The sequence below is a fragment of the Thermobia domestica genome, chromosome 12 (assembly GCF_964235325.1).
Source record: "Thermobia domestica chromosome 12, izTheDome1.hap1.1, whole genome shotgun sequence".
In the NCBI taxonomy this organism is placed as follows: domain Eukaryota; kingdom Metazoa; phylum Arthropoda; class Insecta; order Zygentoma; family Lepismatidae; genus Thermobia; species Thermobia domestica.
In genome coordinates this window covers 105727422-105742692 of record NC_137465.1, presented here as the reverse complement: position 1 = coordinate 105742692, position 15271 = coordinate 105727422, and the positions used below count along the sequence as shown (strand labels likewise).

At 35.0% G+C, this 15271-nt stretch overlaps 1 protein-coding gene across 6 annotated transcripts in view; it reads right to left on the bottom strand.

Moving 5' to 3' along the window:
* Positions 1-15271, bottom strand: part of LOC145666574 (tubulin polyglutamylase TTLL13-like) — a 211565-nt gene that overhangs the window by 10472 nt on the left and 185822 nt on the right. For all 6 annotated transcript variants that reach the window (XM_081733930.1, XM_081733929.1, XM_081733932.1 and 3 more), the window contains one exon: positions 4106-4233. In XM_081733930.1, the coding sequence (XP_081590056.1) occupies positions 4132-4233 (102 nt within the window). In that variant the 3' untranslated portion in view covers positions 4106-4131. The remainder of the gene's footprint in view (positions 1-4105; positions 4234-15271) is intronic.

The following is a 15271-nucleotide window of genomic DNA, read 5'->3' as shown; positions in this document are numbered from 1 at the left end:
GCCTACATCAATCATTTCTCCGTTAAACAAGTATAGTTCGTTAAGAAAGTCTACAAATGTTAGTCGAGTTTTGAAATTTTTGAGAGGTCCGGACCCGGTGGACCCCCATCGTAGCTGCGCCCCTGAGCATTGCTAACTAGTCCCAAATTTAATGGTGCGTTTCCTATCATACAGTTTTATGTGGAGAGTTATCAAGAATATAAAATACACTTATTTTACGAAAGAAATATGCATATACTAAAATACTGTCCACAGAAGGGGATTCTATATATTGACTTATTAATATTTGGTTCACAAGTTACTGTACAAGAAGCCTCCATTATCTATATAAGCTAAGAATTAACTTGTAAATGCGGGTCTACTTTCATTTGTTTTCTGCTCTACTACATATTTTCTTTCTTATTTTGTAATTCTGCAATCACTTTTTTTAAATTGCCATTTTATTGGCTTGCTTCAGTATAGTAATTTAATATGAATACATAAAAACAAATTCCATTTATTAATTGGTACTGAAATAAAATTCAGAAATCTTATTTAGAGCGAAAAACCTTCTCGTTCATTGGAAACCGCGCCGTGTTGCATAAGCACTACAACGACCAGAGCCTTTAACTTCTGAGATAGAGGAAAGGAGACTTAACATTCGCTCCAATTCCCGCGCTGCAGAAATCTGGTCGTTGTACGCTCGCTGCAACGCAATATAAATCAGAGACTCTGTGACGGATTGTTTTTTGCTTTTTAAAATGGATTAACGGAACGGACAGTTACCGAAGTAAAAATATGTTATTAATAAAGTATATATGGGAGTATTAGAATGTATTTTTTTTCCTGTTCTTTACTACTACTGCTAATGATATTTTTTTCTTGAAATACTTTGGTCGTTGCGCAATGCTGCAACACTAACATTAGTCGTCACTGCTATTGAAAGTGATGATAACATCTGCCCCACCTTGAACATTTATATTTTCTTTCCTCTGAAAGCTAAACAACCCATAGGGCAAAAGAATGGATATGATTTTCAAAGTACTTGTTGTTTGTTTTGTAAAATTAATTGGCTACGCAAATTTTCCGAAAACTTTCCGTTTTTAGCTGAGACATACTAGTTCTTTCAAGTTGATTTTCTTTAATCTGAAGAAGGAAAACCGGGACAAACAGGCGTCCCGAAAGCCTGTCTCGGGACAGTTAATTCTATCATTGGAAACCGGGACTGTCCCGGAAAACCGGGACGTCTGGCAACCCTATGCATACCTGAATACTTCTCATTTTATTTACATTAAGTCTACTTGTAATGAATTTACTAAGTCGTCTAAGACTCGTCTTGTGTGTTAAAAAAGTTTGTGGTGTTGATGTACCATTTAACAACAAATTGTAAAGATTGTTTATAACAGGTCTTCTGTACATCTGAACTATTACTTCCATAATTTTGTTCATTTTAGGGTAATTAGTGAAGAAAATCTGCTTAAATAAAGCAGTCATATATTGCTTGCTAACCCCAATAATTTATTTACTGATATTAGATAAGTATAACTTTCTATACTACATTACACAATTTTAGGGTACAAGCAAAAATTATGACTATTACAATTTGAAAAATTTATAGGTAAAGTGTATTGTTCAGGATCGGAACATACATATATTTGTTTGTTTTCAAAGTTTTGCAAGGCTACATCTGAATTATCGTAATCAGTTCAATATTCCTTCACAGGTAGTGGCGGCTCTTGAGAGAAGTTATATAGGTAAAAAGTAAACTTTATCGCTATAAAACACGAGAAGAAAATTATCCTAATGTCCCAATCCTTACATACAGGGATTAGGATATTAGATAATTTTTCTTCCCTCAACCTGTAGCAATAAAATTACAACTTCTTCATATGTGGCTTCTTTCTAAAATCGCCACTTTATTCATACAATCCTTTATTACAAACAGAATATATGAAAAATGTTTCCCGGAGATTCGGAGATGTAGTGCACGAAACGTATATACCCGCTGAAATTTTGAGTTCGATTCTTTTTAGGATGAGGACTTTCTCCACTTGTACTGTCGCTTGAAAGTAAAAAATATTACACTGCGGAAGAAATTCTCGTATAAGTTAATTTGTCAGTATTTTCCCGTTGATTACAGAAGTATGAGATATAAGCATTCATATAAAACATTATACAATCAAACAACTGTATGTTTTGCTACCATAATCAAACAACCACATATTGTGTAAGCTTACCCGATAGTAGCTGTAAATACAGCAACCCATCTCTTTGGCGCTCTAACGCTATGCTACTCACACTTACTCTAGTTGGAACACTCCTTGCTGGATCGGGAAAGAAATTCTTTCTTCCAGAATGCCTAGTTAAAGGTGTAAGGTCCAGAACAGAATTCGAGCTTTTATGTCACTAGGAGACGAATGTTGCGAAAACACTTTAATTTATAGTATAGTCATATGTATGTCGACCTATTGTCACGGTATACAAAAATGATATGGAAACTACAAAGGCGCTAAAAGAGTTTATTTTAAGTTTAGCGTCCCTTTCAGCACTGAAGCTGTAATGAGACATGTACCTACTGATTAACATGGGATTCGTGGGAGCTCCCGTCGGAATCGAACCCGGGTTTCTCACGCTAAAGGGCGCGTACCCTAACCGCTTAGCCAAGAAGGAGCTCAAAGGTGCTAAAAGAATATAACATTTTTCTTTTTCTTTCTTTCTTCCAGAAAGTGCTATATTTGGAACCATGTTGACGAGCAGTAACCATATTTGTAGCCATAATGTGTATGCTGACCTATTTCCAGTGTACAGTAAAGGGTGTATAAACTGCAAATGTAATTGTGGAATACGAGCTTTGAAACCACTCGGATCTTTATTCTACAGCTGTATTTATAACTATAATACGTTGGCCAGGATATTAATAATCTGCACGTCACCAGCTACCAAAAATGAGAATGGTTACCGTTCACATATTTGGTAACCGGTAAGATGTATGGATGTCACTAGACCTATGACTGACACAGTAAGCGATAATCAATGATGTGATGCCATCTTACCGGCTACAAAAAAGCAAACCTAGCCCCTACCTACAAAATATATCACGGCTATGTAATATAGTAATTTGGAACATATACTCATTTTACCTAAAGAAAATTGCAGCTCCCTCACCTTTTACCTCTAATGTACACTCTTGCATCTAATACAGAAAGATATTCATCTTCCAAACCAGTATTCCGCGTAGTGTGTCATATTCGTATGTGGGAAATTCATTAGCCATTACGTTATTTTATCAATATTAATAGAACGAGACCTAGAAAATAGTATACATTTCACGCCCTTCATGTCTTTTTTATGTGCCCGCCCATTCGTGTTAGTAAAACGTACACGATTTATTATCTCCTTGATGAGTTTTGCAGCATTTGCTTCCTCTTAATAACTAATGAACGAACTTTATGACTTCAGAAACTTGAAGATTCTTTGCAACAAAGCAAAACTTCTGCATTGGAAACTATCCTCTGCAAGCCAAACAATTTCACCATATTCACCACCTATCTAAGATCTCATTTTGTACTACTATCCTTCTAATTTTTTGGTCTACTCAAAGACCTCCTCCTTAGGCTTCCCCACAACGTTATGCGCTATACGTATCCTTGCTCATGACTTGTCCAGTCCGCCACAGAAGTCTAAATGGATGAATGCAATTAATAATTATGTCCATACAATGAAAATTACATGCATATTCATATTCCTTATATGGCAATAATTCTTTACTTCAATTTTTTTTTAAAATAGTGCCTACAGTGATTAGCCCACGGGCTTTCGGCGTGAGACATCCAGGTCCGATTTCCGGTGCAAGTTTGTGTGTTTCAGGTTTCATGTTAAGTTGTACGTCCACTTTCGGTATTGAACGGGACACTAAACTCCAAATCAACCATCCAATCCCAAAGAATAAAAAAGTTGTAGCCAAGTTGTCACAAGATCAAAAATTAAATGCAACATAAAAAGAACTGGCGAAACATTTCTTGTATTTATTTGTTAGTATTACTACTTGCACTTAAATATAATTAAAACACGAACAATATAATAATATACTGTATAGTTCAACAAATACTCTTTTATGAATCCTTACCTTTATTTTATTGATTATCCTCTGAGTTACGAAGAGGGAGAATTCTCACCACCATCATCGTCATAGATATCCATATCCTCACCACGTAATGGCATGTTATTTCTGTTTGCCTGAATTACTTTATCAATCTGTAATATATTAAATAGTAGGATTAATATATTATTTCCCCACATGGAATAATGACGTATACAAGGCACTACGCGGGATTGGAAACACTGATGAAGTCGAGCATGTCTTAGTATTCTGTGCTTGTAACTCCCTCCGTCAGAGTGGAGTTATGCACATGTAGCAGTAAGGTGAAATTGCTGCGTAATACAAAATCATGCCAAAGGGCAGAATGTAACTGCAGAAGACATCCATGGGAACTGTGCGACATTACGAACCGATAGTAATGAGCGAAGAGAAGGTCAGGCAGTTTCGAGAAGGGTGTTCAAATATTCATGATGATGAGCGTAGTGGAAGGCCTAGCATTCAGACGGACGATCTGGTGAAACATGTTAACGAGCGATCCAATCGCCGGTTCACAATAACTGAATACACCAAAGAGTTTTCAGAAATATATGCGATAACAGTGCAGCGAATTCTGTCTGATAAGTTGATATCACAAATTGTGAGAGAGGTTGGTGCCAAAAATGCTGACAGACGTTCACAAAGAGCAAAGAATGGCAACTGGAGGAAGGAGGATCGGGATCAGTGGCGGCCGGTGGATTGTGGTTTCGGGTGTTGCAGTACGAACGATCGGAGACAGAAGATATAAAGTGGACACATTGACTAATCAGCATAACTTTAGATGAAAATGCTATGTGACATGTGAAATTAAATAAAATTCTGTGTTTAAAAATAAAAAAAGCAGAACATTTTATCCAATTAATCACCTTATTTAACTAGTAAGTTCATTATCCTCTCTTTGATTAGAGCAAATCTGCCTAATACATGCTGGTTGAATTCTGGTATTCTTATTGTCAGGTCTTTTTCTCTGGAAAGCATAACTAATGGTGATAACCTATCTTAGGACATTCAATTCCTTGAAAGTGTCAATTGTTTTTGATGTGTAAATACACTTTCCTTCCTTTGCTGACGCCATAGATACAGTTAATATTAATTTCAGAAGCTTTGTAGATTCACTAAATATTTTCTTTAGATTATTGCAAACAATTCATTCTAGCAAACTTAGCCCCTTACAATGATCCGAATTCCTCTTCAGTGTAGACTGAAGACAGTTCGTAGCAGAGATCAGTGTTATAAAAGAATGTACATTGAACACACTTTATTCACAGTTTATCTAGGAAAATTTAAAATAAATTGAGGAAATGTATCTAGTGCAAACAACACTGCCATAAGATGCCCTGTAAATTTAAACCGGATTTTTTTCCACCACTCTCCTGAATTGCCCTTTCTATGTTTTGTCTAAGCCTTAATTGCAAGTTTTTCCTCAGTTGAAAGCTGGAAATTTTTTTTTGTAAGTTATTTACAGAAGTCATAGTATACAACTCATTTAGAATTTGTAGATTATTTACAGAATTAAAGCACACACAATAAAATTAAATCTAATAACTAATAACTAAAACAGCTGATACAAAATAGGTACTGGTATATGAACTGCGAATGTCACATATTCATACATCAAGACACACACATATGCGTAAAAGAAAAAAAAAACTACATTCCAAATCATCCGTCTTGGTTGTTACGGAATGCACGATGAACACAATATACTTCCACATGAGGCGAAACAACGCTTATCAATGTCATACGTTCTGGAAAGCGAACTTTGAAACCCGCCAGATGTAAAGTCAGCATGTAAAAAAAAAAAAAAAAAAAAAAAAAAAAAAAAAAAAAAAAAAAAAAAAAAAAGCCCAAAATCAAAGAACGTCAAAACAAAAAGCATTGCCAGTTCTACATCCAGAAATGTTAGCTGGGAGAGGTCCAAAGTATTTGAGGGAGGTCCAATAGTCTACGTAATATTGAACCTATCTTATACTGCACCCGAAAAGACGATAAGTGATTCTTAATTATTTTCACCTATATTTTTTAGAAAAAAATGATAGAACGATTATTTTTATAAGAAAAGAAAGAGTACATGATGAGGCGAAAAATAAAATATTTAGCCTACATCAATCATTTCTCTGTTAAACAAGTATAGTTCATTAGGAAAGTCTACAAATGTTAGTCGAGTTTCGAAATTTTTGGGAGGTCCTAACCCGGTGGACCCTCCTCGTGGCTACGCCCCTGAGCATTGCTAACTAGTCCCAAATTCAATGTGGCGTTCCCCATCATACAGTTTTGCGTGGAAATTATCAAGAGTATAAAATATACTTATTTTATGAAAGAAATATGTATATACTAAAATACTATCCACAGAGGGAGAGGGATTCTATATATTTACTTATTAATATTTGGTTCACAAATTGCTATACAAGAAGCCTTCATTATCTATATAAGCTAAGAATTAACTTGTAATGTGGTCTACTTTCATTTGTTTTCTGCTCTACTACATATTTCTCTCTTATTTTGGAATTCTGCAATCACTTTTTTTAAATTGTCATTATATTGATTTGCTTCAGTATAGCCCGTAATTTAAAAATATGATTGCATAAAACAAATTCCATTTGTTAATTGCTAGTGAAATAAAGTTCAGAAATTAGTGCGAAAAACCTTATCGTTCACTGGAAAGCGTGCTGTGTTGCAGATGCACTGCAACGACCAGAGCCTTTAACTTCTGATATAGAGGAAAGGAGACTTAACATTTGCTCCAATTACCGCGCTGAAGGAATCTGATCGTTGTATGTTCGCTGCAACGCAATATAAATCAGGGACTCTGTGACGGATTATTTTTCGCTTTTTAAAACGGATTAACGGAACGGACAGTTATAGAAGTAAAAAAAAAAAAAAAAAAAAGTATATATGGGATTATTAGAAAGTATTTTTTTCTGTTCTTTACTACTATTGCTAATAATATTTTTTTCTTGAAATACTTTGGTCGTTGCGCAACGCTACGACATTAACATTAGCCGCCACTGAACGGAATGACCTCTTTTCATACATATTGACGGGGTTTACGGCACTCTGGTTCTCCTAAAGCGAAGAAATTCACACAAAACCCGTAAGTTCACAAAATCATGACAACCATGTTTTGGGACCAAAAGGGTATGATTCTTGTGGAATTCTTTATACCAGGAACATCAATTACAGCAGATGTGTATTGCCAAACACTGAATAATCTGCGACGTGTCATCCAAAATTGGAGGAGAGAAATGTTATGCTCTGGAATTCTTCTGATCAGTGACAACGCCTGCCTACATACAGCTGCTTGCACTGTTGAGGCAAATCAAAGATTTCAATGGGAAATATTCAATAATTCCCCTTACAGCCCCCACGTTGCCTTCAGCGATTTCTTTCTTTTCTTCGCATGAAAAAGTGGTTGCATCGAAGGGTTTTAACGACAGTGAAGTGCTTAAGACACCAGTTCTGGATTGGCTGCATTCTCACGCCGAACGAACGGAAGAAAACAAATGCAGGAAACGCAAAGTTTCACAATTACAGACCACCGAAAGTGTGGGAAAATAATTTTCAAAGTAACTTAGCTCGAAAAAGTATAGCACTTAGCAAAAGCAGTTCGAGAAAAATAATACATCAACTATTAACAGTGCTACATAAATACACGCACATTTCATAATTGTGTAATATTCCTGCAACGATTATTTTAAAGCTATATGGGTACAAGAAAGAGTCTTCCAAGTGAAAATAAAATTGGACTTACTTGTATCTTACAGATATACTAATATCTAGAAATGCATTTGTTTAAACTATTCGCTGAGCAAAGAGATCTTTTTATTCAAAAACTAATAACACGTAACAGTTTTGCCAATTATCTACTTTGGCTTTATCAGACACTATGAATTACATGAGCCATGACATATTTTATATACAAGACAGTTGAGATATCCGTTTTCTGGTTAGCTTAGCCAGCTAACCCCATCACAGAGTACTCCAAACAGCGGAATGGTGTCAATTTATAATGTATAACATTTTATTTTACTTTTGAAGTAACCAGAAACCGACAGGGAATATCAAATTTTCGAATATAAAACCATCTTATCAAAAGTGAGTGCGTCTCTTGCATCTTCTGCGAACAGATAACACATAATGGTATCAATGTACAATATACAACATTTGACTTTGCCTTTGAAGTAATTAGAAACCGATGGGGGATATAAACTTCCTAGGAAAACACTAACCGCTATCAAATTTCGGGTATAAAGCGAAGACCCAAAGTGAGTGCACCTGTTAAGAGATAACATGGAATGGTATGAATTTATAATGTAACGTTTGGTTTTGTCTTTGAAGTAACCAAGAACTTACAAAAGTGCATTAATTTTCTAGGAAAATGTTACCTCCCTATCAAATTTTCGGACATAAAGTAATCTTGTCCAAAGTGAGTGCGTCTGTTAAGTGATAACACGGAATAATATTAATTTCTAACTTAACATTTCACTTTGTCTTTGAAGTTACCAGAAACCGACAGGAGGTATTAATTTCCTACGAAAATATTACCCCTCTATCAAATTTTCAGATATAAAACCACCTTGCTCAAAGTGAGATCAATCCCTGAGAGATCAATTACATTTAATGATATCAATTTTTAACGTGACTTCTGACTTTTTCTTTGAAATAACCAGAAACCTACAGGGGGTAAAGATTTCCAAGGGTAAAAAATACCGTGACACCGGCGCTGTCACTTCAGAAGAATCCGCTCACATAATAGATAAATCGAAAATTTGTCGGGAGAAGAAAAAATTTATGATTTGATTAAAAACAATGGTATGAAATGTGGACTTCGCGGCCTTTATTTTGATGGACAGAAAGAAGAGCATTGGAAATAAAGTCTACAGAAGTAAGATACAAGAAGAGCCAGTTAGTGGAAGAACTCGTCTCAAAATATTTCGGAAATGAAATTTGTGAGTTTTACTTCCCACGCTTATGCCGGCAAGGCTAAAGGAAACGGTGAAGATGAGAAATGAGTGAAATGAAGAAAGTGGGAGGAAATCCACGCATACGAAGTTTGTCCACCACAAAGTTCACTTGACGGGAACAGGGTTTGAACCCAAGACCCCATTCACCAGAGGTGAACGCTCTACCACTGAGCCCCCTCAAAATATTTCGGATATATTCCATTTTCAGAGCATGGACACAAAATAGCGAAAGCTATTCTGGTTTCTTGAACAAAGCGGAACAGACATTTCACAACTACTTGCATTAGCAATAATGTGAATACCGATGGAACTAATATATGAATACAGGTAGATTTAGTAGAGTAATGGCATGTATGGGGAAAATGTTAGGAAAGGAGTTGCGGAGAATTATGTGTCCAATGAACGAATTTCCTCTCCGACACGTAGTTAAAGACCTCGATGGCGCATCTGCTCACCCAAAGACACTATCTGGTTCGATTAGAAATTGACTGAGTATCTGTGAAGAATTACCTGTCTTTTCTTCCCAGTCGATGAGAATCCAATGGTTTGAAACAATAACCGATTTCAATGATTTGAGTACCAATCAACAATACCTACTACACATTTGTCAAGCTGTCTCTAGTGGCACATGTTCGCCGAACCCATCTAGGAAAACCACCGCATTAATTGTACAATCTCATTGATTAATTACTTCATCAAGCTAACAGTATCTTTACCTAAGTACCCTTGCACCTGAAAAAGCGTTAAGTTGTCTGGTTCAGTACGTGATTCGATTCTACGTCCCTGTATGCTTCGAAATTAAGTTACACCAATGTCTGTGACGGATCCCGACACTTATGGAAAATAGTCGAATTGGCTTAATTTCTTCAAACAGGTTTTCCGCTTATCTGTACGTGTTAGTGGATATTTGTCTCATCCTGAAAACGTCCTTTTATCCATGGTAACGGGCAAAAGCAGCGACATTAGGACATTAAGATGGAGATGTATCAAGAAATACCAACAACAGAAAAGAAGATACTCACAGGAGTTTACCGTCCCTGAAATCAAGCAAATAACAGAACCACCACTAGGTCGATAATGGCACTATCTGGTTGTGCGTAGGTGGTAGATAAGGCTCTTTAATCTCGACATGCAAAAAAGTCGAAATAAATAGACGACGGACCAGCTTGGGGAAACCATCAAGGACACAATCAAAACCGATTATAGTATTACATCTTTTTCGTACTAACTCACGCCGTTGACAGGATTGTATGTGTAGTAACGGAGGAATCGAAAGCGGTTGTGGACCCGAGAAAAGAGACGGCCACATCCGGGCAAAACTAGCTTCTCGTTAGTATCTGCTAGTATTTGGAATAAAGCATGATTATGTCATGTGAAGATGAACAAGCTTGCTCACGGAATACATAACAATGGATTAGAGTAGATGGGAGGAATTAAAGTTGCAGCCACCTTCTCGTGGTGAATTTTGAGTGATTTCCGAGGATTACAAGGTGAATCTGAAACCAGCTAAGAGCTGCAAGAACAATACGAATAAGAGTTACTCAATTATTTTTGTTTCACGAATTTAAAGGGGTATAGAGAGGTTATATGCCATTAATAAAAAGGCTGCTTAAAACGACGCACAACAAAACAAGAAATGTTTACACAAAACTGCAGTTTTACAGATGATGATTGAGTCTTTATCGCTTCGTAATGTAAAAACGAGTAAGAAACGATACAAATTTCACATTAAAAATATCGAAACTTACGATCTCTATTTTTAAAAACACTTTCTTCGGTATCAATATGCATTACAAGCGCTAAAAATGGCAAACATGTACGCCGTTACGTGCTTGTTGCCCACTTTCGGCCTCTGAAGACTTCGACGTTCTTGAGGCATGGGAAGGAGTTAAATAATAAAATAAAATAAAATAACTGCAATTTTGTATGCGAACCACTCTAACCCAATGACAACTTTTCCGCAACTTGCTCAAAAGAAATTTAATAATAATAATAATATCAATAATAATAATAATAATAATAATAATAATAATAATAATAATAATAATAATAATAATAATAATAATAATAATAATAATAATAATAATAAAATAATCAGGGTGTCTACTGAGTTTCAATTTCAAAATTCCAGTATACTTTTAGTGTATTCAGTATAACTATTAGCAAAATACCAATACGTAATATAATGATTTTTTAAAAAAAGCTATTTAGGAATAATCATACTCTTGATGATTTCAGGTTTGTAATTGTTTTACCATCAAATGAATATTTTATTTTTAATAAATTTAGTTAGCCTTGATTTCTTTGAAATGCAAATGATTAGGTATATGTAGCTGCTCATGAAAGCGCTGAAACCCAAGCAATGTGCCACATATATACCAAGCATTAAAACTGACCCTCAGTTTCCATCATTGGGCATATTTTCACTGACTTTACTGACTACTTTGCAGGCTGTATACTGTACTTGAAGCATTGCATATAATATAATGCATTCATTATTATTCAGAGGTATTGAAAAAAAAAAAAAAAAAGAAAGAAAAGGAAAGGAAAGAAAAAAGCGAAAACTGAAAACAGTATTAGTAGAAAGGGGGAAGTTAGTGACTATCTGCAACCTTAAGAGAGATGGCGTCACCTCTTAACGTCGGATCATTAGCAAAAATCACAATTTATTAGAGAGTTGGGATTTAGATTTCTGGGCTTTCGGCACCTAAGGCCATTTAGCCCTTCACGATTTGAGGGATGACGTCCCTCGGCGAGCACACAATCCGGGGAAAGGGAAGGAAGAAGGGATTGGGGAGGGGGAAGCGGCCTGGGACCTATAAGTTAGGTACCACCCAGGAAAACCTCATTCAGGGTGGCTGGCCTGAAAAATCTCTTTACACTTTTTCGACCGAGTGACCCAACCGGGAATCGAATTCGGGACCGCTCGGACCGAAGGCGAGAGCGTTAGCGACTACGCTACGCGAGGCCACTTACAATTTATTATTTCAGTAACTGTACTGTATTATATAAGTATTGTTGTTCTATAAAATCACTTTTTCCATGATCTGAAGCTCAATTTCACTACTTTCCTTTGACCGACAACCTCAATTCATGACTCATGGCTCATAGACACCCTGCTCGGAGGCCTGATACAGTGAGCCAAGAGTATTATTTGTATTATATAAATGAGGCGCCTAGTATCAAAATCCGCCATACCCATTGTCACGGTATGCCAAAATTCAGTAATAGATTTAAATATCAAAATTCATTCATTTTTATTAATTGGCTAAAAAGAGGAAAATTGAAGTATTGTTTATAAATTAACTTGTAGTGAGAAATTAATTATGTTGCAGACAGACAGATTATAACACCAGATTACATAGTGCTTATGATTGTTGTTTTCATTAAGTAACAGACACAAGTCTGCAAGTGTCACAAGAATATAAACAAATACTGAAGCAACAAGAAAAATGTAAACTCTGTATAAATTTGTGTTCACAATAACACATTATCAAAATTAGGTAAAATTGTGAAAATCGCAGACGTAAACTGTCTGGAGTTTTTGGTCAATAAGAGAAAATGCAGAAACTGCGGTTTCAGCACAGAGATGTATAAACTGCAGAATTTGGTAAGAGAGAAGCAACAAATTCGTCATAATGAAAATTAACATAAAAAGGTGATGTCGGACTGAATAGAGATCAGTCGGAGGGGATCAGTCCCAGGGAATCTGTTAGGAGATCAGTCGCAGGATCTACGTTAGGAGATCAGTTCTTGGAAACCCTTCTGTAGAACAACAGCGAGTTCCAGTGGAAATCCATCCACTGTGTGGGACATCGACGACGAACTCCGTGTCCAGGAGTTCGACTCCAGTTTACAACGAAGGTATGTAGTAATGCATCTCTGCTACTCTCAAATTGACTGAATCGCCAACAGCTTTATTAATGTGATCAAGCAATTTTACTTAAATCAACATCACAACATCCTACACCTAACTATACTAAAGTAAAAGATAATAAATGCATAATTTAAAGTTAAATGCCTAGATTATAATTATTCAATCACCTGCGCAAGTTAAGTATAAAATCCTACTAAGTAGGTTGGTGGAGATATGATAGTAATTTTATTCCTGTCTACTTCGGATAGTAGACGGAAGCGGCTTGTATCGTGTCACTAATTTCTCTACATCCCGGCTTTAAAGGCACGACACGATATAAAGTTGTCATGGTCGAGATGCTGCGAGGCTTACGCCTTTGTAATGATCCCAGTGCAGTGTTAGTTAAACCATAGTACGTTGGTTCAATCCCCGGATCGATATAAAGTTGTCATGGCGGAGATACTGGTTCGATTCCAGTTAAGTTACGACCTTTCGCACGCCAACAGTTGTAGAGATAAATTATCTACTAAGGACATGGTAAAAGCGACTGTTGTGTCGATAGTAAAAAATAGTATAGTCACTAGGCTATAAGCATGGCTATAGGCCATAAGGGTAAATTAACCCGCACCACCCGCCCTCACTGGGTGATAGAATTAGGATTACTACTATTAGAAATGTTGTTACTAGTTAATTAAAATTTAGTAAAGATATTGACAGAATTAGGCAAACATCTTGAAAGAGAATGATCTAGGTAGGTAAGAAATCACATTCTCGTGATGTTGAATTGGGCGTTTACCAGACCTCTCACGAGAATTTTTATTTATAAATAACACATAAGTCTTCGGCGGCATTAAGGCGGTACAGATAAAGGAAAGAGTTACCCATTTGTCGTTCTGCAAAGCGGTGAATTTTTTTTTTTTTTTTTTTGTGAATCTGACCTATTTAGCCAAGAATCTAGAGAGAGCAAAATTTTGAATTATTTTAGAGATTAAAATTTAGGCGTAGTAGTAAAGGATAGAGTTTAAATATTAAGAAAAATAGATGTTTAAGAAATAGAGAAATATAGAAAATAGACTTGTCTATCTAGCTTTAAGTTAGAATAGTTAAGTTCTAGGAATAGGAAAAGTAGAAAAGAGAAATACTAATCACGAACACTTAATTCAGGAATGAGAGAAAGAGAAGGAAAGAGGAGAGAAGGAAAGATCTGGAAAGAGAAAGAGATAGAAAAATAGATAAGATAATAGAGATATAGATAGCAAAGTTAATAGAAGAATAGAATAATGTATATTTAATCAAGGATGTGACAATCAAGATTATTATTAATTTTGAAGAATTATATTATACCTGAAAATGACGATTATATTATTATATTATTATATTATGATTATATTTTATTAATGTTAATATGAAGAAGAAAGCTAGCTAACTAAGTAGATATACTAGTTGTAATAATGAAAAGTAAGCAATTTAGAGCTATAGCTATATGAATATAAATAAGAAATAAGTAAAGAATAAGTAAGCTTACTGAGAAATAATGTAGGGGAAAAAAAGAAGACTTGGCAATATCCAGTCTAGAGAATTACCCTTAAGAGTTATAGAACTTACGGAGACGGATTAAAGAATCATGTTTATAAAAATGATCAAAGATGCCGTTTCAAAGATTAGGCCATTTGGCAAATTAATTATTATTATTAACATTACATTATATTATATTATTAATTATATTATTAATTAAAAAACCGATATTGACAATAACTTGAATAGTTTTTATGTTGAAAGGCCATCGACTAAAAACGTTGAAGTTAATGACCCAGAATTGTGAATTATAGAATTACAGTAGGACATATGTACTAATTACTAGTCATAGTGATTATTGATATAATATCTAAATGTAATAAGTTATCAATTCTATTGATATACCCGATTTTGTCAAAATAAATACGTAAATAAATAAATAAATAGATTATAACACATTTTGGAGTATGAAGAAGAGTGGAAATTTAAGTTATAATAGCATTAAACATTTTTTTTAAATAAAATAAATAAATAAAGAATAATAATAATTGTACTAGTAAAACAACAAAAGTTTAATAAATAGGGAACGTTAAGTAGCTATATTCAAAATGTTATTTATGGATGAAATTGCGAGGAGGGCCGCAATTTGACTTCAAAAGCCCAATACCAGATTCGAGGAAATACGAGTCTGCATCGATCAAATCCCTAATCTATAAATATATTTTGTTTACAGTGAATAGTGATAAAATGATTAACATAATACTAGAAATAAATAAATAAATAGGTGACGGGACACATATATATAAATATAATAATAATGAA